Source organism: Macrobrachium rosenbergii, chromosome 20 (assembly GCF_040412425.1).
Source record: "Macrobrachium rosenbergii isolate ZJJX-2024 chromosome 20, ASM4041242v1, whole genome shotgun sequence".
In the NCBI taxonomy this organism is placed as follows: Eukaryota; Metazoa; Arthropoda; class Malacostraca; order Decapoda; family Palaemonidae; genus Macrobrachium; species Macrobrachium rosenbergii.
Genome location: NC_089760.1, coordinates 6,965,001 through 6,989,191, shown reverse-complemented (window position 1 = coordinate 6,989,191; position 24,191 = coordinate 6,965,001). Strand labels below are relative to the sequence as shown.

The window sequence follows — 24,191 nt, the reverse complement described above, 5'->3', positions numbered from 1 at the left end:
TGAAGTGTGTAAAACTTATAAATTCTGGTAGCAAACTAAACAAGCGGGCTTGAGATGACAGACACACAAGGAATGATCTTATGTCAATGGAGGGTGCTTTGTGGCTCAGACATGCAGGCAGTGGAAACTGTTCTTCTGTATTCCTCTGCACAAGCTGGAATCAGTTGTCAAAACTTGGTAACAAGATGGTTACCTGGAGGATTGAGACAAGTGAATGGAGAAATACCCTCACTCACTTGCCATTACCATATAACTTTTCCTTCTGCATTAGAGGCAAAGGTGAGAAATATGGTAAAAGGCACTGGGAAAAATAATTGTTATTTTTATATATTTATTTGTTCCTAACAGACCATCACCTTTCATGCAAAACTCACTCCTTAAGTGGGAGGTTGTCTCTCTCAATTAATGAAGTTGAAACCACCTCAAAGTGTCTTGATCCCAGTCACAACCTCAAACTTACTATGTCATAGGGATGCCAGAGAGGTCTGGCTCTGAGTCTGAGTGATAAAGTGATTAAGTTTTTCTCAAGTTTTTCTCAAGTAAGGAAATCTTTGCTCAGGTGCACCCCACATAGGGGTTACAAATTGTTTTTTCTACATATCTGTTCATGAAAAGATATACAGGTATCAACAGACAAAGTGAAGGAAGGCTGGTTTTAACAACTCAGTCTAGGCAGAGAGTGTAGTTAGACATCCACTCTAGCCAGCAGCTAAACAAAAAGGACTTGGTGATGGCAGAGGAGTGAGAATACTTCCTCATTCACGTCCCTTAACCACCAGCTAACTGCCTTGTTACTAAATTTTAGCAACTGATTCCAGCTCGCATTGAGAAATTCTCTTACATATAAGGAGAATGTATTTCTGTAGGAACAAAGTGATTTTATTGTTGTCCTTGTATTTTCTGCAATTTTACCATTATTGCTAGTACAAACAACTTGCTTTTATATTTATCTTATCAATTGCAACTTGCTCTTATATTTATCTTATCAATTGCAGAGTAAAATACAAGAATGTACCCTAATTCAAATATATGATTCCACATCCCACAACCTTCAGTAAAACTGCAGACTACTACCACGCCCCAATAGTTTGGTAACAACCAGTTTGCATGCAAAGTGGGAGCTGTGTTTAGTACCAGCCCCTTGGAGATGAGCATAACACAAACAAAAGTTGGTAAACATCATAAAGAACCAAAAAACAAATATAAAAAAAATACACAAACGCAGTAAATATTCAAGTTGGCAACTGGTGAGAATCTGGCAGCGGTAGTAGTCTGCAGTTTTACCCAAAACCTTAGCCGTAAGTCAGAATGAAATACAGGTACGGTACACTATGTATCCTAACCTAACCCAGGATACCACAACCAACCTACCTAATGGTCCCTGGTCCCCCAATTTATTTAATATATTACCTACTTTTATTTTGTATTGCGAGTCTTGTATGCTATGAGTGTTTTAAACTATTTTCAGATTCTCTGGATGTTAGTAACAAACTGCGAAGAGGCAGCTCAATCATCACTGTTAGGCTTACTCGGCATTTCCAAAAATAATATTTTAAGGAAACTATGTAAATTTCTCAAATTATTTTTGACAATAACATGTATAAAATCTAACAATATTATGCAATTCCATTAGTACTAGGCGACTGAATAGTCTAAGCCACAGTAATCAAAGATCCCTTAGTCTATAAAGCTATAGAAATTCAGGGTATTATTTTACTTTCGGCAATTACCACACTTTGGACTTAAAAATATAATTTTCTACTTGGAAATATAATTTTCCTATGTTTAAATTTGTGCACCGAGCATTTCTGATGTGTATTTTGTTAGCAAAATATTACTTTTGGAGATAATGGACTCTACCTTTACATCCTACAATTTGGGGGACCACAGTAGGAAAGGGGGGGGTTTCTGGGTGGGAGAAAACACAAAACAATTGAAAATATAATGACCTTAATCCCACTGACAATTCTCATTCAGATTAAAGTAAATTCATAGGGTATTGTTTTACTTTAAACCATTAATTGATAGGCTATTGGAGTTTTTATACTAAGAAACTTGTGTAAATCTATTACAAATTTACTGCTGAAGAGACATTTACCATCTTTTCCTTTATGTTTTACCATTCATTCCAATGGAGCTGGTACTGAACACAGCGCTCATGGGAGTGGTGGTGGCATTAAATAAAACTTGACAGCAAAATAAACGAATGTCCGAAACATTCAAAGCACACATTAAAATATAATTAAGTGATATTTTCAAGTCCAAAATGTAATACTGGTTTAAAGTAAAATTTTATCATTCATGGGATGGTTCATGCACTAAGGTATGGACCGGGTATCCTAAGTTAGGTTGTGTGTTTGGATACGTCATTAGTTTAAAAAAACTCTGAAGCAGCATGCATTAAAACACCTGTAATGCATTAGATACCATTTCCTATGCTGTTTAACCGAAAAATTACATTAATAAACGATATCTTCGTGCGCCCGTCTCCTTAACACTAAGTTTAATTTTACTAAATTCATTTCCACTTATTACATTTACTTCTACTGGCTATCAATGCTTCAAAAAGTTGTGAGGTTACTTAACCTATACCTATGTGCCGGTACCGTCGTCTTTTAACTCGCCTTAAGAGCTGTTATTTGTTAGTTATCTTAAAACTAATATACACAAACTTCAAGAATGATCGAAATACAAATTACTTTAATTTTACAAGAAAAAATTCCTATTTTCAGATGAAAAACACGGCTCACCATTTAACACCAACAACTCGATGAGGTAGCACAGGAAGTACTGAAGTTCTGAATACCACAGTCAATTTGCGTTGACAAGATAAACAATCTTCAGGACAAAAGGGAGCGATTTGGACATGTTTTCTTTTTTATCTTCTTCTGTCGAGGTGAAGTGAGACGAAGGTGTATCGAAATGATAATGAGAGCTGTGCAGAATCTGAAGCGCTCTCAGCAAATCGTGCTATTACATTTATTCAACGAACTTACTAATAATTATAATAATTACATCGATATCTTAACCTCTCGATTTCCTCAGACTTTTTCTGGATGCGCTTACTTCTGTACGCATTGAAACTTCCCTTCCCACCGGGATTCGAACTCAAGCAAGTTAATGTAACATGCATGGGTTCGTATCCCACCTGGACTCGTAGGAGATTCTTCATATATTTTCTGTTCGGATTCAGTGCTTACAGTATTGAGTGTGAGGGTATGGTAAAGTTTGCATGTCTTTTTTTAAATAATACATTTATGTGAATAGGCCCAGTAGGTTCTATATCATAATTCTTATGATAACTTTATATAATCATACTAATTCTTATGATAACCCAGATTCTTTGGTTTGCAAAATAGAATGTATAATTTATTAAATCATTGTTCATGTCATGAATAAATACATAGTGCGTTTTTCATTGTTGGAATGATTTTTTCAAAGGGAAGAATACTGCCAAGTGTGTGTGTGTGTGTGCGCGCGCGCATATATAGATATAATGTGCACGTTAAACCTATGCATAAATTTAACTTGTTTTTTAGGATCCTTAATACAAAGGCAAAGAGTTCCTCAGAGATCGTTAGGAAACATGGTCAGAACCTTTTCAAGGTCCTAAGAAAACCTTGTGTTCTTCTATGATCCATGAGAAACATCCTTCGTAAACGTGTAAAAGGTTCTTTTAGGACCACTGGGAAACACAGAATTCTTCCAAGATCTGCAGAAAATACTGCAAATTCTCTAAGATCATTGAGAAACTAGAGCACTGATCCCACAAGATTTCTAGGAACAAAATTACAGTCCTTGTAAGATCTGGAAAACATGCAGTGTTCTACAGTTCTTGAAAACAAGCTAACAGTTCTTTCAAGATCATTGAAAAAATATAAATAGAAATTCTGAGATCCTTGTGGTACAATACAAACAAGAAAGATACAAACAGTGCTTCCAAGATTCTTAGGAAGCAGGCATAGTACTTCTATGATTCGTTTTGTTTGGGGTCCTTACGAAAAGACAGGGAAATAAAAACCTCATCGACAATTTCGCAGATGAAGTAGGAAGCCGTGACTCGTGAAAAATTTGCAGAAGAGTATGTCACTTGTTGATATATATAAAATAGAATACAGAATTTAGGCCAAAGGCCAAGCGATAAGACTGAGGTCATTCAGCACTGACAGGGAAACAAGAGTAGAAAGCTTTTAAAGGTGTAACAGGAGGAAAACCCTGCAGTTGTCCTGTGAAAAAGTTGTTGGAAGAGGGTGGAAAGAGAATATGAACGGTGATACAGTAAAAGGAATGAAAGGGGTTGCAGCTAGGGGACAAAGGGACCCTGCAAAGAACCGTAAATAATGCCTACTGTGCAACACATGAGGTGCACTGACGACACTACCCCTACCCCCAACCTGTTGGTATAGACAAAGAAGCAGATTTCTCCTGGTAGTATAAAGCAGTCCTTTGTCTTTTTTGCCTTTAGAAATATTATTAAAACTAATAAGATAAATAAAGTGAGGTATTTACAATTGATAAAACCGTCTATTGGAAGCATGATAACAGGGGGAAATGCAGTAAGTGCTTGAGTGAACGAATGCTTCACCGAATAACTATTAAGACAATTTATGCACCACTCCAAAAATTATATAAGATTTTCATTATCACTTCAGACAAGAGCTACTTCAAATGTTATCTTGCTTTGATGTAATGCAGTACAATATTTTTCCTACTGATAACAATTACAACAAATAATTTTTTGTGATATGCGGCAGGTTAAAAGAATAAATTTCCATTTATAATCTAGACAAATAGCCCACTCACATTACTGCCATTTTTCACAATTTCGTTATCAAACCTTTGCCAACTAGATTAGTCATTACTGGACTTAGACATAAAAAAACTCAAATGAAAATATAAAAATTTACATGAAAGATTAATTAAGTATATAGAGATTTAGGAAAAAATATTCTTACATTCTTACAATGGTTGCAAACAAGGTTTTTTTTATTGGTCTAGAAGAAAACAGTGATAATAGTTGATGATATCGATGATAGGGAGTCTCTCTCTCTCTCTCTCTCTCTCTCTCTCTCTCTCTCTCTCTCTCTCTCTCTCTCTCTCTCTCTCTCTCTCTCTCTGTGTGTGTGTGTGTGTGTGTCACATCCACTAAGTATGAAGACAAACGATCAGAGATTTTAATTACCTGCCAAAGCTTCCCAGATGGGTGAAGTATCGTCAGTCACCGAACAAGCCATTCTGCCGACTCTGGGAGAATATCCTGCTTTAGAGAATGCATATTTACCAATAGCCATGTGTGCATGGATAAGAAAATGGGTAAATGCATGCATGTATGTATTAAATGTTTGCCTACGGCCGTGCGTGCGATTGTTAATGTATGATTACGAGTGGGAAGTAAATGTTTATCTACATAAAGGAAAAATAAAAAAAATGTGACTTCGCACATGCAAATGAGAATATTCTAACAGCCATGTAATAGATTCTTTCCTACATATACTAACACATGCATATGCGAATGTGGGAATACATGCATGTAGTAAATATTTACCTACACACATGCACGAACGTATATGGGAATGTATGAATACACTCTAGTAACAAATGCATAACTGCAAACATGCACAGGTGCTTACCATCACAAAATATGAATACTCGCAAACATGAATTGAACACTAGCCTAACTTATATAGCTGAGAGCACTAATACTTTTGCATTTAAATGCTGAAAGCAACTATGCGAGTATCCACGGTAAAATGATTTCGTATATATAGAATCTGTAGACTACAGTATCTCCTACATTAGATCACTTGGCTCATGTAGTCAATAACCTGTAAACAAATCCAGGTAGGTAGAAAAAATACAAGCACAAGTTGAGAGAGAGAGAGAGAGAGAGAGAGAGAGAGAGAGAGAGAGAGAGAGAGAGAGAGAGAGAGAAATTTAACCTCTCCATTTGTAACATGCCCTTTTACTTTTCGGGTACCTTCTTGAACGCAATAAGCACTTCAGCATCCATCATCGTGTAAAAGAGTAGAAGAAAAGATAGTAAGATATGAATTAACTTTATTATTTTGAATATTTCTAATTATATCTCCCATCGCTGCCCTTTGCGTGGGTGTGTAAAAGAAAAAAACAGAGGCTTTTCAAGGCAAAAATACTTTTTAAATAGAACCTGTTTTTCGCGAAGGAAAACTATTTTTGTCAAGGCAAAATTATTTTTGTCAAGCAAAACATTTCTCCACGAAAAACTAATTTTGGTCGGATCAAAAATATATTTTGTCATGACGAAAACTATTGTGTCAAAGCAGAAAACTATCTTTTCTCAAAACTAAACTATTATTTGGTTTGGCAAAACTATTTTTTGTCAAAGATATTTTTTCAGGGGAAAATTACTTTATTTTTGTTCAAAGAAAAACCAAATGGGTTCAGAGAGAGAGAGAGAGAGAGAGAGAGAGAGAGAGAGAGAGAGAGAGAGAGAGAGAGAGAGAGAAATTATTTCATCATTGCACTTACGCATTTTGTACCTCATGGCAACAGAGGCCACTTATAATGATAACTAGGGCTGATGCGCCGTCAGGATTCAACACAGCCCACGTGTTTATATCTATCATGGCAATAGAGTACAGAAACATAACACCGATGCATCTAATGATTTAAGCCATTTCAAAAACAAGGTGGACTTTCTATGTATGAAATCCAAATGGACAGCGTTAAGGTAAGTCCGTCAAGGTAAGTCCAGACGATTCGTTTTTTCGTTCGATTCTCTGCATGTCTTAGAAGCATTCGACAGCGAACATAGGGTATACGATTGTCCTTGCGTTTTTTCTCGGAAATCAACGGGGCATGCGACAACGCAAGGCTTCCCACCGGTCAGGGGAGTCAGTTACCCGAGTTTTTTTTTTTTTTTTTTTTTTTTTTTTACCCTGAAAGCCATTGTGTTTTTTTTATTTATTTATTTTTTTTTACCCTGAAAGCCATTGTGTTTTTTTTTTACCCTGAAAGCCATTTTTTTTTTTTTTTTTTTTTTTTAACCCTGAAAGCCATTGTGTAGCAAAATCTAATTGCCATGTCACTTGACACCAAAGAATTAACTCCTAACTGTACTGAAGATACCAAAAAACACGAGGTGCTTTGGAAAACTTATTTAAAAGGCTATTCTAACAAGTTACTGCGAGGAGATGCCCTTCAAAGACTTAGTGAAAAATATGCCAAAGATGTCACATTGTAGACCTTGCAAAATGGTGTTTTTGTTCTGTTTAAAATATTCTTCCATCCATAATCTCTTTTTGCTGTTTCATTCGTCTCTGCTTAAAAACATTATTAATAAGTAAGCGGCACAAACTCCCGCACAAGCAAGTGGTTCCACCGACATCACTTCAACTAAAAATAGCAACGTGTGGACAATAAGGGGCTGCAGGCGTTTACCTACCTCATTCGTCTTTCAACTTCCGCATTCGATTTTTATCCAAAAGGCATGCGGGATTTCAAATCTATGTAGGACTTCTTTAAAGATCCTAATTCAGTACAGTTCATATACCATGAGTGTCGCAGATTTGACATTACTATATTAATCTACTTCACCTCCGCCCTGCCACTCGATTTTGGTTTTACTACTGTTAACTCAAAATGCCGTACGTAGTGCTCGCTGTTACCTCTTCTAATTGCATTACATAATCGAGAACGTCCCAACTAATATCCGGATGATTTCTGAGTCAATAGTAAACCCTCGTCAATTTCCGCGTCATTAAAGAAACAATGTTAAGCTCCATTTGTGTGTGATTAATGTAACAAAGGCAAAGCGTTTGAAACTAGAATGTGAAGTTGCAAGACGAAATTTCTCCAAAACCAAGTCTCCAATTCAGTATTTTGCTATTGGATTGTAGAAATTAATTTTGTTTCAGCCCGAGGCAGATCCCTTTTTTCTTTCTATAGCTTTAACAAACTGGAATCTATTTCATAAGGAAGCCTGTGACATTCTCTCTCTCTCTCTCTCTCTCTCTCTCTCTCTCTCTCTCTCTCTATTGCCATCTGTAATAGTTGTCCCTTGTCGTATAATATTTAACTGCTACTGTTAAATATTATTGTACGGCAAACAAAAAAAAAATTTTGTTTTAACAGAATGCACGCAAAGAATAAGCAGTTATTTTCATGCTAAAGTATATACACTTACAGATATCCCTAGTGGCCAAGAAACAAAGTTTATACAGTTGTGCTTTCACTGTGGCCACATTCATGACAACGCACATCGTCTGGCATTATTACAACAGTCGAGTTGCAATGGTTATGTCTCTTTTGCTTGCTAGGCAAGTAACGAACATGACCACACTCATGTTATTTTTACCTTGAATTGTAAAGCAGTTGCTTGAGAGTACAAATTCTTCCACTTCGATTTCTCTTTCTTAATGGCTCAATAAATTAACTGGAACATCTACGACCATATACTATGCAAGACAGGTTATCGTTCGCTTGGTATACACTCTGGAATAATGGTTTCATATGCAGTGAAATAACCGTTCAAAAATGACATTTCACTAGGCCTATACAGACGGATAGATAACAGCGTCTGTGAAATTAAACCAACAAATTTACCTGGAATTTTTAGTGCCCAGATGGGCGGTGTCACAACACGAGATTAGTAGCCGACAAACGGAGGACGAGGGTCAAATATTGTACCCTATATAACAACGAAAATGAACAATGTCAAAATATTCTTGCCAGTTTGTCTCTTTCCTTGTTGGCTCCTTAGCTTCCTCCTTTTCTCGAAGAACCCCGAACAACACAAACCACCACCTCCATCAACGCCTCGCATGCGCGATGAGGACGATCCTGTGAGGACGGAAACCTTCCTTCCTACTTGCATACGAGTCCTTCCTTCGACTCAAAAGCAAACTGAGGAAGCCCACAACGCCCTTGCTGACAAACTTCAACATGGTCTTCGCACTGCACAGCACCTGCCGAGAATAACGCCGCTTGTTTCACCTTTTGAGTAAATCGGCTTCTTACGGTACAAACCAACAATTGAGTAGTTGGTAGACGATGGCCGCACTACCCGTAGGCCGATTAGTGATTCAACAATCATTCAAGCTCTTAAAGAATATATTCCCTATATATTATAATCTGTATAGGTCTACATATTGACGAGAGTATCCGTAGGGTATGAATGAAGAGCTACGACCTCTTCCTTGACGAATCTTACAGTATAAAACAGTATAAAAAGACATTCTTGGTACTCATTTTCAACATGGTTGGATATTACGGGGATGAGAAGGGTGAGGCGAAAATTACGATAATCCTCAGATACTTCCTATAGTTTAGGGAATAGGAATAGGATACTGCCAATTCCACACGGAAAATGTGTTCAAAAGAGGTAGTTAGGTGGAAATAACATTCTGATAGAGCTTTCCAATAAACGACAAGGTATTCAAGTAATCTTAGAAGCTGGTTCCAATGGAAGTAGATTTTGATGAGAATTTTCTATTCCGGGGTTATATTTTCACGTAAAGGTGGTGCTAAAATAAAATATAAACAAATTTCATATATAAGTTGTATTAGCCTGAGTTCAAGCCAAAGTTATCCAGTTATTTTGCAAAATTCAAATAAATATTTAATTCCTCTATTCTTTGCCACTGACTAGGTTAGCAAATGACTGACTGCTCATTAATTAATGGCTGACGTTTTGATCGATTTGCGAAAGCTAGATATTTGCCAGTCATTCCTTAATAGTAATTTTGTTTGAATTTGAGTTGTACAGTATATTCCCCGAGGTTCTCATATGAATCAAGATGTTAGGAGATCATAGGAATATTATTATACCAAATAATGGACGGGAAATTAACCAGAATTTGTGGTATACTTAAACGAAACAAAGCAGGAAGTAAGCTGATTGACAGTAAGATGGAAGAAAGAGAATATGAAAGGAGGTACAGTCAAAGAAACGAAAGGGGTTGCAGCTAGGGGCCTAAGGAAGGCACGCTGCAAAGAACCTTAAGTAATGCCTACATTTCCTTCTTTTAATGCTTTTTTCCTGCCTTCTGCAGCCACAAACACTCCTTGCTGTCTCTATGACGTCACTCTTCAGTTTTGTCTATGCCTCACGTTCATCTTTTGTGCTATTTTCGTCGCCTCTTTACCAAATACATTTTTCTTAATTACACTTGCACCACATTTTCAGCAGTGCCTCGGTTATAAACCACTCCTCCTTAAAGGGGTGGTACCGCAGAAAAACAAAACGGCAATGATCATATTCAAACAGCAAGGCTGAGAAGGTAAGGCAAAAACTTTTAAATTAGTTGTATTCTATTCGTGCACAATGACGCCTCATAAACAGTGCCTGAACCGACCCTCTTACTCACACTATGCCACACGCGTCTCATAAAGCATTTGCGCCTAGGGAAAAAATTATGTATACCTTAGTTTTACCAGACCACTGAGCTGATTAACAGCTCTCCTAGGGCTGGCCCGAAGGATTACTTATTTTACGTGGCTAAGAACCAAATGGTTACTTAGCAACGGGACCGACAGGTTATTGTGGATTTTAAGGCCTTCCGTTTCCAAAGTCTCTTTCTTTTCAATTTAGTCAACACGTCCTCTGTTTTCCCGTACTATTTCCTTTAAAAAAAATTACAATCCTACATGATTTTGATCGAGTTCTTGCTCTCCATACTCCCTACGTGACAAAACCATATAAAATCACACATCCATCTTTTTTCCTGTGTCAACCTTTTTAGTATACATTGGCATCTCTATATATTTCCCCTTCACATTGAAGTTCATTATCATCTCGTAATTTAGATTATCGATAAGAAGTCTGATATTCTGAATGACTCCTTAATAAAATAAATGAGTCTCCCTGCGTGGGGCATGGATTGTTGAAAGTGGTAATATCGGTCAACAAGTCTGCATCGCAGTCCACAGCCAATCGTAATCTCGTGTTCTAAAAAAGCTGAGGTCTGAGTTATTGCCACTCAGATAAATTGATAACAATAACGATAACGATGGAAATAAGAACAATGATAAATCAGGAGAGAGACATGTTGGGATATAATTAGAATCCAGGCCACCGAAACGGATTATCGAGGTGATGGCAGGAGTGCTTATAGAATAGTGAAAGCACGAGGCAGTTCCACACGCTCTTTTGGGCAAACAGTTTTTTAGATATATATTTTGCCGTTTAAGTTTCTTTTCTGGAGGCTTGGGACCGTAAGTACAATGTGTCTTGGTGCTCTTGTGAAAGGCAAGAATATTTTGGGATTATTGGAAATGAACTACGTGCGTTAAGCTTTTCAGTCAGTGTTTCAGGATATGTTCAAATTCTTTGTGTTATTTTGTTGAAGATATTTCCTCCTAGTAAAAGGGAAAAGATTAAGGGAGATGCAACTAGTATCATTTTCCTCTTAAGCAAAATCGGTTTTGAAAAAGAAGACACAGCCTCCAAAATTGTTGTAGAAATGCATCAAATATAAGTGAGCAAGACCATGCAATGTCAACGGAAAAATTACACACCAAAAGATATGGAACAGAAGGGGAAGGAAAAACTTGTAAGGACTTCAAAAGAAAACAAGGAGAGAGAGAGAGAGAGAGAGAGAGAGAGAGAGAGAGAGAGAAGACTGAGTAGGGCAGATAACGAATTCCCCTTGTTGCTGCTGGTTGCCCTTCTAAACAAAATATAAGAATATTAAGACTATGGAGAGGAAACAGTCAATGACAGCTAGCCTGTAATCCCTACAAATACTGAAGACTGAATACTTAAGGTTAAGTAATAACAGAAATTTTTACCCTTAATACTGTTTACTTTTCTAAGAACTAAGCAAATATGATAAATTGAAACGAGAGAGAGAGAGAGAGAGAGAGAGAGAGAGAGAGAGAGAGAGAGAGAGAGAGATAACCTTGTCGTGATAACATTTATTTCTCTCAGCTATCTCCTGAAGAGTATTTGGCAACCGGCATTTATCTTACAGATAATTGCAAAGGAAATAAAAATAAAACTGGTAAGAAGTCCGTCAATTGCTAATGCTTCAGTGGACAGATAGGCATCACATTGATTAGGTAAATATCAAGGAATGGAACAAAAGTCAAGATATTCTACAGCTCAGGTTGTCGAGACAATTGTATATCTGACTGAGGTGTGACTAGACGTCCTTTTACACTATCGATATTTAGGCTGTTTGTAAACAAGATGGTAAGAGGTTAGTAACTGGACCACGTGATTTCATGGAAACTGACACGTTCATATTCTGAGAGTGTTTTATATGTGGGTATATTGTTTAATTGCCAAGGGCCTTCTCTGCTGGTATGTGGGAGTTATGCTTTGGTTAGGAACATGGATACATTTATTTTGTGAATAAGTTTTTTGTTTTTCTCATTTATGCGTGTATGTATGTGTATATGAATATAAATTTATATATGCATATATATACAGATGCATATGTATATATATATACATATACATATATATATGTATATGTAGAGTATATCTGCATGTACATATACACACACAATATATATATATATATATATATATATATATATATACATACGTCTCCAGAAATAAATTATGGAATGATGAAGGGATTCTTGAAGCTTAACGTTAAATAATTTATAGAAGCAAAGTATAGATGCTGAATGTGAATAAGTGTAAAAAGTTAATGGTTATTTAGTTGCACTATTTGCGCAACACACGTAGAGCAAGAAGAGCTGAAAGGATGAGACATGTAGATGCTAAGAGGACGTGTTGATAAGGTTAGCTTACGTGAAGAGATGGATCAGAAAGATCTGAGGTGGTTTGGCCACCAGGTGAGATTAAGTGATAAGCTGGTGAAACAGATATATGATTCAAGTGTTTTGTAGAGTCTGAGAGTTGGTAGATGAGGCGGTGGTGGTGTTAGTACATCATATATATATATATATATATATATATATATATATATATATATATATATATATATATATATATATATATATATATATATATATATATATATATATATATATATATATATATATATATATATTTATTAGGACCAGTATGGCCAGCAGAAACTTCAGCATTTTCAGTTACAACTTTATTTAGTTCCATCACCTACGTTTCGGGATACAAATCCCATCTTCAGGGCTAAAATCAGAGAAAATGAAAAGTCTATACATCAGGAATTATTTAAAATGGAGCACAGTAAATTAGTACATTATATATATATATATATATATATATATATATATATATATATATATATATATATATATATAGATAGATAGATAGATAGATAGATAGATAGATAGATAGATAGATAGATAATAATAATAATCAATACATCATTAAGCTTTGAATTTTAGATGAAGGCAAAATGGCAAATAAACACGAAATTAACAACGAAGAGCAAAGCTACTAAGCATAATGACACTATTAGGGAAAAAAAGGGGGAAACCGGAATATTAACACAAAAACCAGAACTGAACATCTGAGAAAATTACATTATCACTAAAGACAGAAAAAAGTATTTAACATAAATCCTTACCGCAAAAATTTCTGTACACAGTTAAAAAGAGTAAAAAATAAAAAAAAAACATCGAGACGAGAACTCACCGACACAGAAGCATGTAAAAGACTAAATAAATTATTATTTATTTTTTGACACAAGGGAAGGCAAACACAAAGAGGCGAGAAGGTAGAATTGACGAATGATCTATTAGGCAATGTTTAGCTATACAGCAGCTGAAAGGTTGTGGAGGGTTGGTGATGATTGTTTAATGAAGAGGGACTCGAGAATGGGTAATGACCGGTTATCTATTGCTTGAGATAGGATTTTGAAATCACTGTACAGAATATTATGTTTACGTTTTACAGTTTGGCTGCGTATTGCCAGGGAATTCCTTCTTGGATAAAGCTAACCCTGTCTGGTGACTGACACCCTGATGGCAATCGATGCGAACCTTCAACAGCCGACTGGAATTACCCACATAGGTTCCCAAATTACATCTGGGACAATTAAATATATATGCTGTTGAAGATTGCATCAGTTCTGGTAGGGTGACGTTGAAATTGAAAAGACTTCTGATTTTTAAGGGGTTCTTGAAAATTAAATTAAATTTAACGTATGGAGACATACTGCCAAGTACGACAGTGGGTTCTCGTTTTACTTGTTTATATGTTGAACAAAAGGGCAAAGATATATACAGTTCTTTTTTAGGTACATTTAAATTTTTGGCTTAACAATGTCAATTAAAAACTCTAAGATTTTCTCAAATAGGTGGGATGGATAACAATTTCTGCTAAAATAGCTTTGCAAGAAAATTACTTCCTGAAATTTGACCCAATTGCATGATAAAGCATACGCCCTACACAACAACGTCTTACATGCCATTTTGCCTTCATCTAAAATTCAAAGCTCACTGATGTACTGATTACTATTATATATATATATATATATATATATATATATATATATATATATATATATATATATATATATATATATATATATATATATAAACATAATTTACTACTGTGCTTCATTTTAGTCTGATTCCTGATGTAAGGATTTTTCGTTTTCTCTGCTTTTAGCCCTGAAGATGGGATTTGTATCTCGAAATGTAGGCGATGTAGCTAAATAAAGTTATAACTGAAATGCTGAAGTTTCTGCAGGCCATACTGTTCCTATTAAAGATTCGACTTTCTGGAAGCGACAATGCCACTCATTATATATGAAAAGCTCATAGGTCACAAGTATTACGATACACAGTAGATGTTTGATTAATAAGTGTGGCTAAAGGCATTGGGAAGAACCTTGAGAGGATGATTAGCTGTTGTCTGGCACATTTCCTAATTAATAGAACTGTATACGTGTTAAATACGTCAGGTATTCTCGAGCCGTGAGAACATCCCTGCTTAGCAACAAGACTTTGTGAGTGCGTTCACCGGAAATGTCTAGGTTCTGGTTAATTAGTTAGTGTTTCTTTTGGGTGGAGTCCAAGGGTGTGAAGGGATTAGTTATCAAACAACTTGTCATTCGAAGACCAACACCAAATATTATTAGAAGTCTTCAGTGAAGACTGTGGTTCGAGACCTGTCGATTTAGAGTGTGAACATTGCTGTTTGGAGGTAGGGAACATTTTAGATTTCCCAAACTGTAGATTGTTCTTTTCATTTAACATATATCTCACTTGCATCAAGCATTTATTACATTGTGTGTACTTTATAAGTAACATGGGAGGAATTCCCATATCTTTATTTTTATGCATTTGTTTAACAAGGGTTTTATTTGACTTCTTCAGATGTTTCGCTGAGAAAGACGTTAAAGATGTACTCATTGGGAATGTACTGGACTTTGAGTTATTTTGACCTGTTGTGGGAAAAGATTTTAAAGAGAACAATTAATTGAATATGGTGGACTTTAACATGTCTGATCAATGGGTGAACATTAATATTCCATTTTATTTCATTTCTTGTTTCTTGCAATCCAGTTATGTTAGAGTATTGTCAAATAAATTGTTTTGGGTAAAGCTTGTTTCGCTGTAAACCTGAGAGAGAGAGAGAGAGAGAGAGAGAGAGAGAGAGAGAGAGAGAATGCATGCGGTCACTATCAAGCCACTAATAAATGAGACTGCTCGACTTTGCAGAAAAGGGTAAGTAATGAAATTTCATTTCGACTGTGTAACATATACATATATATATATATATATATATATATATATATATATATATATATATATATATTATATATTAAATATATTACATATATATATTACATTTATGTATATATACATATATGAACATATATATATATATTTATGTATATATATACATATATAAATGTATAAATGTATATATAGAAAGAATCCATAAAGAAAGAAAGCAAAACAAAATATAGAGAGAACACTTTATATAGACTTTTCGCAATATCAGCCGCTTAAAATACTGACACAGAAGGCTAATTAGAAACGTGACCGCTCTTAAAACCACACTCCACGCCATCTACCGCTGTCTTCATGCCCTCACACCACTTGGATACAGTCTTCGCGTAATAACACCTACATACTGTACACTTTCACTTTCTTTGTCATTTCTTCTTCTCAAACTCCCGAATGATGCAAACTTTTCACTCGATTCTCGCCAAATGGCAAAGTGCCCACAGCATCTACAGTTCTCATCCTTTCAGCTATTTTTGCACAACACAAACCAGTGTATCAATAGAGCCTTAATCTTTTTTTCTCTTATTTGCATGCAGAATCCACACTTCCTTCCAGAAAGGAGCAGTGGTTCAAGAATCCCTTCGTACATTCTACATTCTATTTCTGTAGACAACCTGACGGTGTTCTTGTCTTCCATAATTTTCGCCGAGATCCTACAGTCTCCCTTCCTTCACTTAATCTAATTCATATCTCTCATTCTACTATTTACTCCTAAATACACGTATATAAATCACCGACTGTCCATTCTTCCTCCTTCCTAATTAAATTTATTTTTCTGTCCTCTCGGGTAGCACTGAAATGCTTTTGTTTATAGACATTTAGCATTATAAGAAATGTTCCCTCGGAAATTCACCCATTAACTTCAATTAGCATGATTTAAAATTTCACATTCCAATTTCAAGTACATTTGAAAATTATTTCAAATTATGCTTTGTTCTTATACGGTGTCATATCATTTTCAGCCAAGATCATCTGTGCAGTAATTCCATTAAAGCCTGGTGTTTTGTGCCTCCTGACTTACCTTATCATTGATTCCACTTCAAAAACAGTAAAACCATTTATAAGCACATTCAGCTCCGCTTCAGCTCCTTTTATATTAATAAAATCTTTCCCCGCATTTATCTTATCCGTGACCTCACAAGAATGTTCCACCCAACATAGTCTCTCTTCTTCAGATGTTATAGTACTGACCCATAACTCCTTGCAAGCATTTTCCTTTTTATTTCCACCCATGTATATTTCATTAATCATTCTCAAGGCTTCTCTAACGCCAATGCTTTCCCTGGATACATGGCTGGCTTAGCAGTGTCAACATCATCGGCCAGATTGTCCAAAATTCTCTCCTACTTCTCTTGATCTTAACCTTTAACTACCTGGACTTGCTTACTTTGTACGTTCTACTTTACTTTTTTCATTTCCTCCCAGAAAATTTTCTACACTTAACTTTTGCTGTTGTCTATTTGGCATTTGTATCCTAAATCTCATCCGATGTCCAAGGTTTTTGTCTTGTTATTCCTTTTTCCCGTAGTTCTTTTCAAGCAGATTGATATACATTCCCAAAGTTAAACCAGTCTTCACTGATTTTCTCGATGTTCTTCTTCAATAAGCTTTCTTTTATTGGGTGCTCTTAATGTCGTCATTAGTGCGGCTGAGACAAGTCGTAAGTGATCAATACCAACAACTCTACATAACATCTCTCAGCTTTCTTTCTCTGTCTCAACTGTTGAGTAATCTGTTCGGTTTGTATGAATGCAATCTGGAGATGTCCAGTATTTTTGCGTATCCTTTTGTTAGAAACCGCCAACAATTACCACATTATTTGCAGAGCAAAATCTAAGAAATGCGACATGTGTGCATACGTATATATAATTCTTGGACGCCGATGTGAATTGCTTGGGTGTTGCATCGTCGGTGAAATTGGCGTTGGAAGCACATGCGCGGCATTTAAGTTTAAAGTCTTCCCCAACGCCAATGTCAGTAACTGCGGACACCGAGGGGTGGACGCTGCTCCGTTTGAGGATCATTGCTTTGTGACAGAGCGTTCTGGTAACCAAGCTGATCAGTCGTGCTTATTATCCACTCTCTCGTCCCCCGTAATCCAAGGTTTCCGAGGCCTTGGCTAATCGTGATCATCAGTCCTAGTAATATAGAAATGACAAGTGAGTAATTTCTTATCGAAGTATGCGGTTAATCATATACGACGTGGATTGTGGGGAAAATGGCAAATCAATAATGTACAGGATTAATTTTTCACGGTTATTCGGCGTGCTTACAGGGCGTAAGACAACTGTTGCTGTTATTATTACTAATCACAATGATGTTGTTACTACTACTTGGAATAGAAATGATCAAGTAAACGTATATATAATCTAACATTTAAAGTTGTTATTAACAACATAATAATTAAAGTAGCACATATAATGCATGGTATAAATAACGTTTCTAATTTTCATTTGCTTTTAAATCATCTTTTACTCCAGTGGTACAGCTGCTAAAGAGGATAAATATCTAGATGTTTCAAGACAAAACTTCTCAGACATCACAACAGTTTTGGCCTTCTCTCGATATATATATATATATATATATATATATATATATATATATATATATATATATATATATATATATATATATATATATATATATATATATATATATATATATATATATATATATATATATATATATATATATCTATCAGAAATTAATTATATATGATATACGAGAAATTAATTATATATATATATATATATATATATATATATATATATATATATATATATATATATATATACATATGTATATCAGAGCATATGACCACGAGAAAATTAAGTCTTAAGCTTTGAATCTAAGGCATTCCAAGACAGACTACATACAAAATAAAATTTCAAAGGAGGCCAAGTGTAAGAGAATATAAATCCTTTTTAACGTATACAAAGGTAATAACATCTGAGGTTGATCTGCAGAAAAGGAACAACTGTTTTGCATCAGCCTAGCAACTGGATTAGCCAAAGAGAGGCTATCGCCATTAACAAGGTTACTGATAACCTTTGTTTCTCTCTTGAGCCTCCTGCAAACGTCTTGTGCAGAATGAGGTCGAGAGAGCGTAGATCTAGATTAATTAACATCATAGTCATTAAATTTTTTCAGCTGTATTATTGCAGATTCCATTATGTTTTTAGGGACAAAATTATTACATCTAATCAATTCTGTGGTTTTTTCACTTAGGTGTGCAAAAAGATCATTGTTCTTTTATCCAGTTCTGACATTCAATTCCTTCCACGTCTGACCAGATGAAAACGTGTAGTCTACAGGCGTGATCCTATAAATATTGCTACCCTGTTGAGGACACGGTCTTACAAGCATGTTTTTCACGTTGGTGTTGTATGAAAAGATTAAATTTACAATGATTTTCAACAGTGATTGGATGGGCTCAAAGTCACTGTAATAAAATATCCTCACACCTTTATCGTACCAGTATCAAAATCACGAGGTGGGTAGCACAACTTCCTACATTCAGGAACTCATTACTGACAACACCTAATGCCCACTGGAACGTTTTAGAGATGTTTTATATTAATATGACATCCCAGAAAAAATGTATATAGATGAATTTTTTATCGCATTTTATACATATTAAATTTACATTGAACTCGTCCATGTCCAATAATAAGTCTAAATAGCTCAAGCAAACACATACTGCATTGTTCTTTTCCACGGGGACTTATTATTTGATTTTCCTAAGAGGTTATTCACATTAAGCCTTTAATATAAAACCCAGAATATCACTGTACACGGAAAACAATTTTTTAAGTTGTTGTCATTTTATCTTATCAATGATCCAGGTTTCACTCTAGTAATGACTTCCTTTCCTCCAAATATCTTTCTTACTTATCAGTCCATTTAGCCTGCTTTAGACATAATAGCTCCGAAAGCTAAAAGTCTTTTCATAACAACCATCGTCCTCACCTTCAAGCCCATGTGAGGCGAAAGGCCTGGGAGAAATTCCGCCACTCATATACTTTTTTGTGCTTTGTCTTCCGCTAATCTTCACTCTTCCCAAGCCTCGCTTCTCATAGTCTCCAGACCCTGGGTCTCCCAGCTCTTCCGGTACCCACAGTGGCCCAGTTGACACTATCACTTATTATTCTTCCAGGGCAAAGGACATGTGTAAGCCACCCTTTCATCACTATCTCATCTACACATGAAACTTCCTTTATTTCCCAAATGGCGTCATTTCCAACTCGGTCCTACCATCTGACTCCTAACATTGTTCTGAAGGCTTAATTTTCGAATCAACGAAATCTTTTAGGTTAGATTCCATTGTCATACCATGAATCATGACCGTATAGCTATACAGATCTTAGTAGAACTACGCAATTAATCTATTCTATTTCCAAATCTTATTCAGCCTTTCACCGGACACACTATTTCCTTTTAGTTGTGGGTATGAGCTCAGAAGATCACTATTTTCTGTTTTCGTTTCTTGGCCCTTGAATGCTACTCCTTTCTTCGCCCTCCCAGAGTCGTATCTAGCCATGTGTGTGTATATATATAAGGTACGTGAAGACATGTTCAGGTACACAAGAAAAAATAAGATCATCTATAATGCACGCGAACATAAACACTCTTAACCTTGGAGAAACAAATCCAGTTATTTACGGGCACAAATATGATTAAAAATAAATCTAAACAGAGAGCTTTCGGGAATCTGTTCGATTCCCCTCTTCATATATTTGTACCCATACATGCCTATGGATTCGTTTCACCGTTCCAAGACTCTTTCTTGCTACTATGAGTATTTTTTAACTTGCAACGCTCTTCAATAAAATCTCCCCTTCCTATAAACACTAGAGACGATAATGCCAAGTCATCACCTTTGAGGAATGCGCACAAGGCAGTCATAAGGAACTGAGACTTTATCAACAACTCCTGATATGTCAAATGTTGACAGTCATCGTGATGATTAAGTCAAGACCGGTTTTCACCAGCACAAAAGGCGACGAGTTCTGAGAACTTTTACTTAAACCGCAACAATAAACATTTCGTAAGTGACGCCAAAATATTTGCAAACCATTTTATAAGTAAGAGAGACGCTGTCGTCGAGAAGGGAATTCTTTTGAAAATGATGAATTTGATCAAAGAACGATCAAAATAAGGGTAGGAGGCTATCTGACCGGGACAATGAATAAATACAACTGTAATAAAAATCGGAGAAGGATCCTCCTAGGCTTCTGGTCTTGAAACGTTTGCTTCTAGTTTTCCCTTGTAAGAACTATCAGAATCTACCAGGAGTTTTGACCATTTGACCTTCGAAGTTTTCTTGAAGTAAATGACTTGAAAAGACACGCTGGTGTCACACAAGGTCGTTTTCTGCCACTGCTGTCTAAATACTGACGTTTAATTTTCCTCACTTTCTATATGGGCATAGGAATCGCACGTAAAGTTAATGGTTTATTCGTTATTCATATATTTCTCAATCCCCACCTTGGATGTCCTTTGTTTTTGAGACGCCAATTTCTCTGCCAGTCGATTTTGATATCAGCATACTGTAGTTAAATTCCCATCTTCAGTGCATTCATCATTAAAGTATATCTGGGTTTCGTTACAAAAAAAAAAAAAAAAAAGAGAAAACCCTACGTGAAACATCAGTTGCCCTCAAGCGCTACTTGCTTTGAACCTCTAAATGATGCCAAGAGTCCAAGGCTTTTCACAGATTGAAGAATTGCCTTATAACCGCAAGGACAAGAGTCGTGTTATTCAATGACAGTGGAATTCCTTAATAAGCTAAACGAAGAGCTAATTCTTGAGGTTTTTTGCCAATAAGGGGTGGTCGGTATTTTTCAAATTAAGGGTATAATACAAGTTGGAAAAACTGACAGAGAGAGAGAGAGAGAGAGAGAGAGAGAGAGAGAGAGAGAGAGAGAGAATCTTTCATCATATGAGATTTGGCAACTCTTCTTTAAAGTTCTGTGTTTCGATATTCTTCATACAAAGAGAGAGAGAGAGAGAGAGAGAGAGAGAGAGAGAGAATCTTTCATCATATGAGATTTTGCAACTCTTCTTTAAAGTTCTGTGTTTCGATATTCTTCATACAAAGAGAGAGAGAGAGAGAGAGAGAGAGAGAGAATCTTTCATCATATCTGACTTGGCAACTCTTCTTTAAAGTGCTTCTTCAAATTGCTGTGCGTAGCACAAATACACGCTCACATATTCAACAGATGGATTCCTTTCTAGGGAGAAAAGTCAGAGAAACAATGATTCATGCCTGTTAAACACCTGATCAAATAGATGATTAGACCCTTGCTAAGGGTAGCCAAGATTCTCCCGAGAAAATGTATTTAAGAGAACATAAAATATCCCGCTATATCCTCTGCCATTTTTATTCTCAGAAATTTCAAGGATGCCACGTTCGCAGCTACATCTTTCCTCTGCTTTCCCTACGCCTTAACCTATCTTAATTTCATTTTTTTGATCAATTATTCTTATTGGATTCCCAAACAACAATATCCAGCTATCATTTTCTCTCTATGTCGTTCAAAACAGTTCTTATGAACTCGAGAATATCTGGACAAAACATATTGCATCTATCATCCCTTCTCAATTTATGGTTTTATTTGCATTTTCAAAGTTTCTTTATCATTTTTATAAATTGACATCATTCTGTATTTGAAAGTATTTCGAGGTAATCCTTTCTTGGTTTCTACCATCCAGTTCAGTATTGCAATGCCCTGTCGGAGGTGTGCCCTTTTAGATTTATGTTTGATTTTATATTTTATTTAAAAAAAATCTATGATAATATCATCAATCCGCTAGACATAATACGAGACAAATACGTTGGTTGACATTAAGTAAATACAAACTAACATTAATGAATTAAAAAAGGGAACGAAGAAATGAAGAAACAAAGACTGAATGACAATCGAAGGAGAGTTCTAAAATAAAAAAGGAGCTAAATGAACAACTAACTTAGATTACTAAGCACTATTGACTCTGCCAGGGACCTTCTCAGCCCTATTAGCGAAGCAGAGTTCCTTGGTATTTTCTGAAGCCTTGTTTCAAAGTGGCCGTCATTTGTTTGTATGTATGGGATAATCTCAGATTTCGAATCAATTAACCAAGTGATCTCTTATTGCAACAAAGTGACATGCATACATGGTATATGTCAGTGGTGAAGTCCCTAATGATGGGATACGTCCGAGGAAATTAAAAGTTTTATTTAGAATATACCGCTAAGCCTGAATGTTGTAATAAAGAGTAGATTGTTTGTATGTGTTCAAACTATTTGCAAGATAAAATTAACATTCTTGTTTATAAATATATATATATATTTCTATATATATACATATATTAATATCTATGTAAATATATATATATATATATTATATATATATATATTATATATATATATACATATATATAATATCTATATATATATATATATATATATATATATATATATATATATATATATATATATATATATATATATATATATATATATATATATATATATATATATATATACACATACAATACAGCTACCCACAATTGCACCGCGACAAATCGCATGTGATGAGACAATAACTGAAGCGAACTGATGCAACCCGTGAATGAGGTCGTAGCCTGGATCAAAACTAATTACATAAATATGAACTACTTCAACCAGCCCTCTTTCATTTTAATACTAATCCTAATGTAACTTTCTAGGAAATACCTAAATATGTGGATGCCGAGAGGCTCCGAATTCTATAACTAAAGGCAACAATAATCCCTTAACATATGGTATGTAAAGGCTTCACATCAGTCAATTAACGTAAAAGCTTGTGGGAAGTTCATGAGGTGGGGGTCAGGTATATATATACACATGTACATTATATATACATATATTTATATATATATAATTATATATATAATACATGTAATTTTAATACCCACAATGCCCTCTTAACTTGAGAAGTTAAGAGTGCATTGTGACTTCTAAAATTACATAAGCATCAAGTAAAAAGCGACAGTTAGATTATATATACATACATACATATATATATATATATATATATATATATATATATATATATATATATATGTATATGTATATACACATACATGTATAGTATATATATATAATATGTATATGTATAATATAATAAATGTATATATATGTAGATATATAATATATATGTATATATAAAAATATAAATATATATATAATTATATATATATATATATATATATATATATATATATATATATATATATATATAAAACAGCACAAGAAGAGAAAAGAACAGTTATAGATCCTGACCGGTATAGACTTTTTGTTATGCCTTCTTGAGTGGACTGTTTATAATATATATATATAATATATACTTTTCACCTAATGAAATTGCGGCTCCTCTGAATTACTTACTCATTTTAACTGTCTATAAATATTCCGGACTATAAGAAATACTGTGGGAAGTGTACGCATCACGCACAGGTATTGTTCAATGAGAGTTACAATTGGTATACCG

The 24,191-nt window shown here is 35.1% G+C and overlaps 2 protein-coding genes across 19 annotated transcripts in view; one reads left to right on the top strand and one right to left on the bottom strand.

Annotated features, from left to right (window-relative positions):
- LOC136849030 (sphingomyelin phosphodiesterase 5-like) overlaps nucleotides 1–24,191 on the bottom strand; it is a 77,219-nt gene that overhangs the window by 30,481 nt on the left and 22,547 nt on the right. For 2 of the 15 annotated variants that reach the window (XM_067121914.1, XM_067121905.1), the window contains exons 1-2: nucleotides 8,584–8,721; nucleotides 5,183–5,257 (exon numbers count right to left, since the gene is read on the bottom strand). The exons of 2 other annotated variants lie outside the window; for them this stretch is intronic. Coding sequence is in view for 2 of the 13 variants with exons in the window: in XM_067121913.1 (XP_066978014.1) it covers nucleotides 2,751–2,753 (3 nt within the window). In the remaining 11 variants the exon portion in view is untranslated. Of the gene's footprint in view, nucleotides 1–2,750; nucleotides 2,890–5,182; nucleotides 5,258–8,335; nucleotides 8,361–8,583; nucleotides 8,925–24,191 lie in introns of those variants that run through there. 11 more of the 15 variants (XM_067121915.1, XM_067121906.1, XM_067121913.1 and 8 more) reach the window with 8 other exon arrangements.
- Nucleotides 11,092–24,191, top strand: part of LOC136849032 (putative inorganic phosphate cotransporter) — a 40,299-nt gene continuing 27,199 nt past the window's right edge. The window contains exon 1 of one of the 4 annotated variants that reach the window (XM_067121923.1): nucleotides 11,092–11,193. Coding sequence is in view for 2 of the 4 variants with exons in the window: in XM_067121920.1 (XP_066978021.1) it covers nucleotides 12,170–12,179 (10 nt within the window). In the remaining 2 variants the exon portion in view is untranslated. Of the gene's footprint in view, nucleotides 11,194–12,010; nucleotides 12,180–17,651; nucleotides 17,838–24,191 lie in introns of those variants that run through there. The other 3 variants (XM_067121920.1, XM_067121924.1, XM_067121921.1) reach the window with 3 other exon arrangements.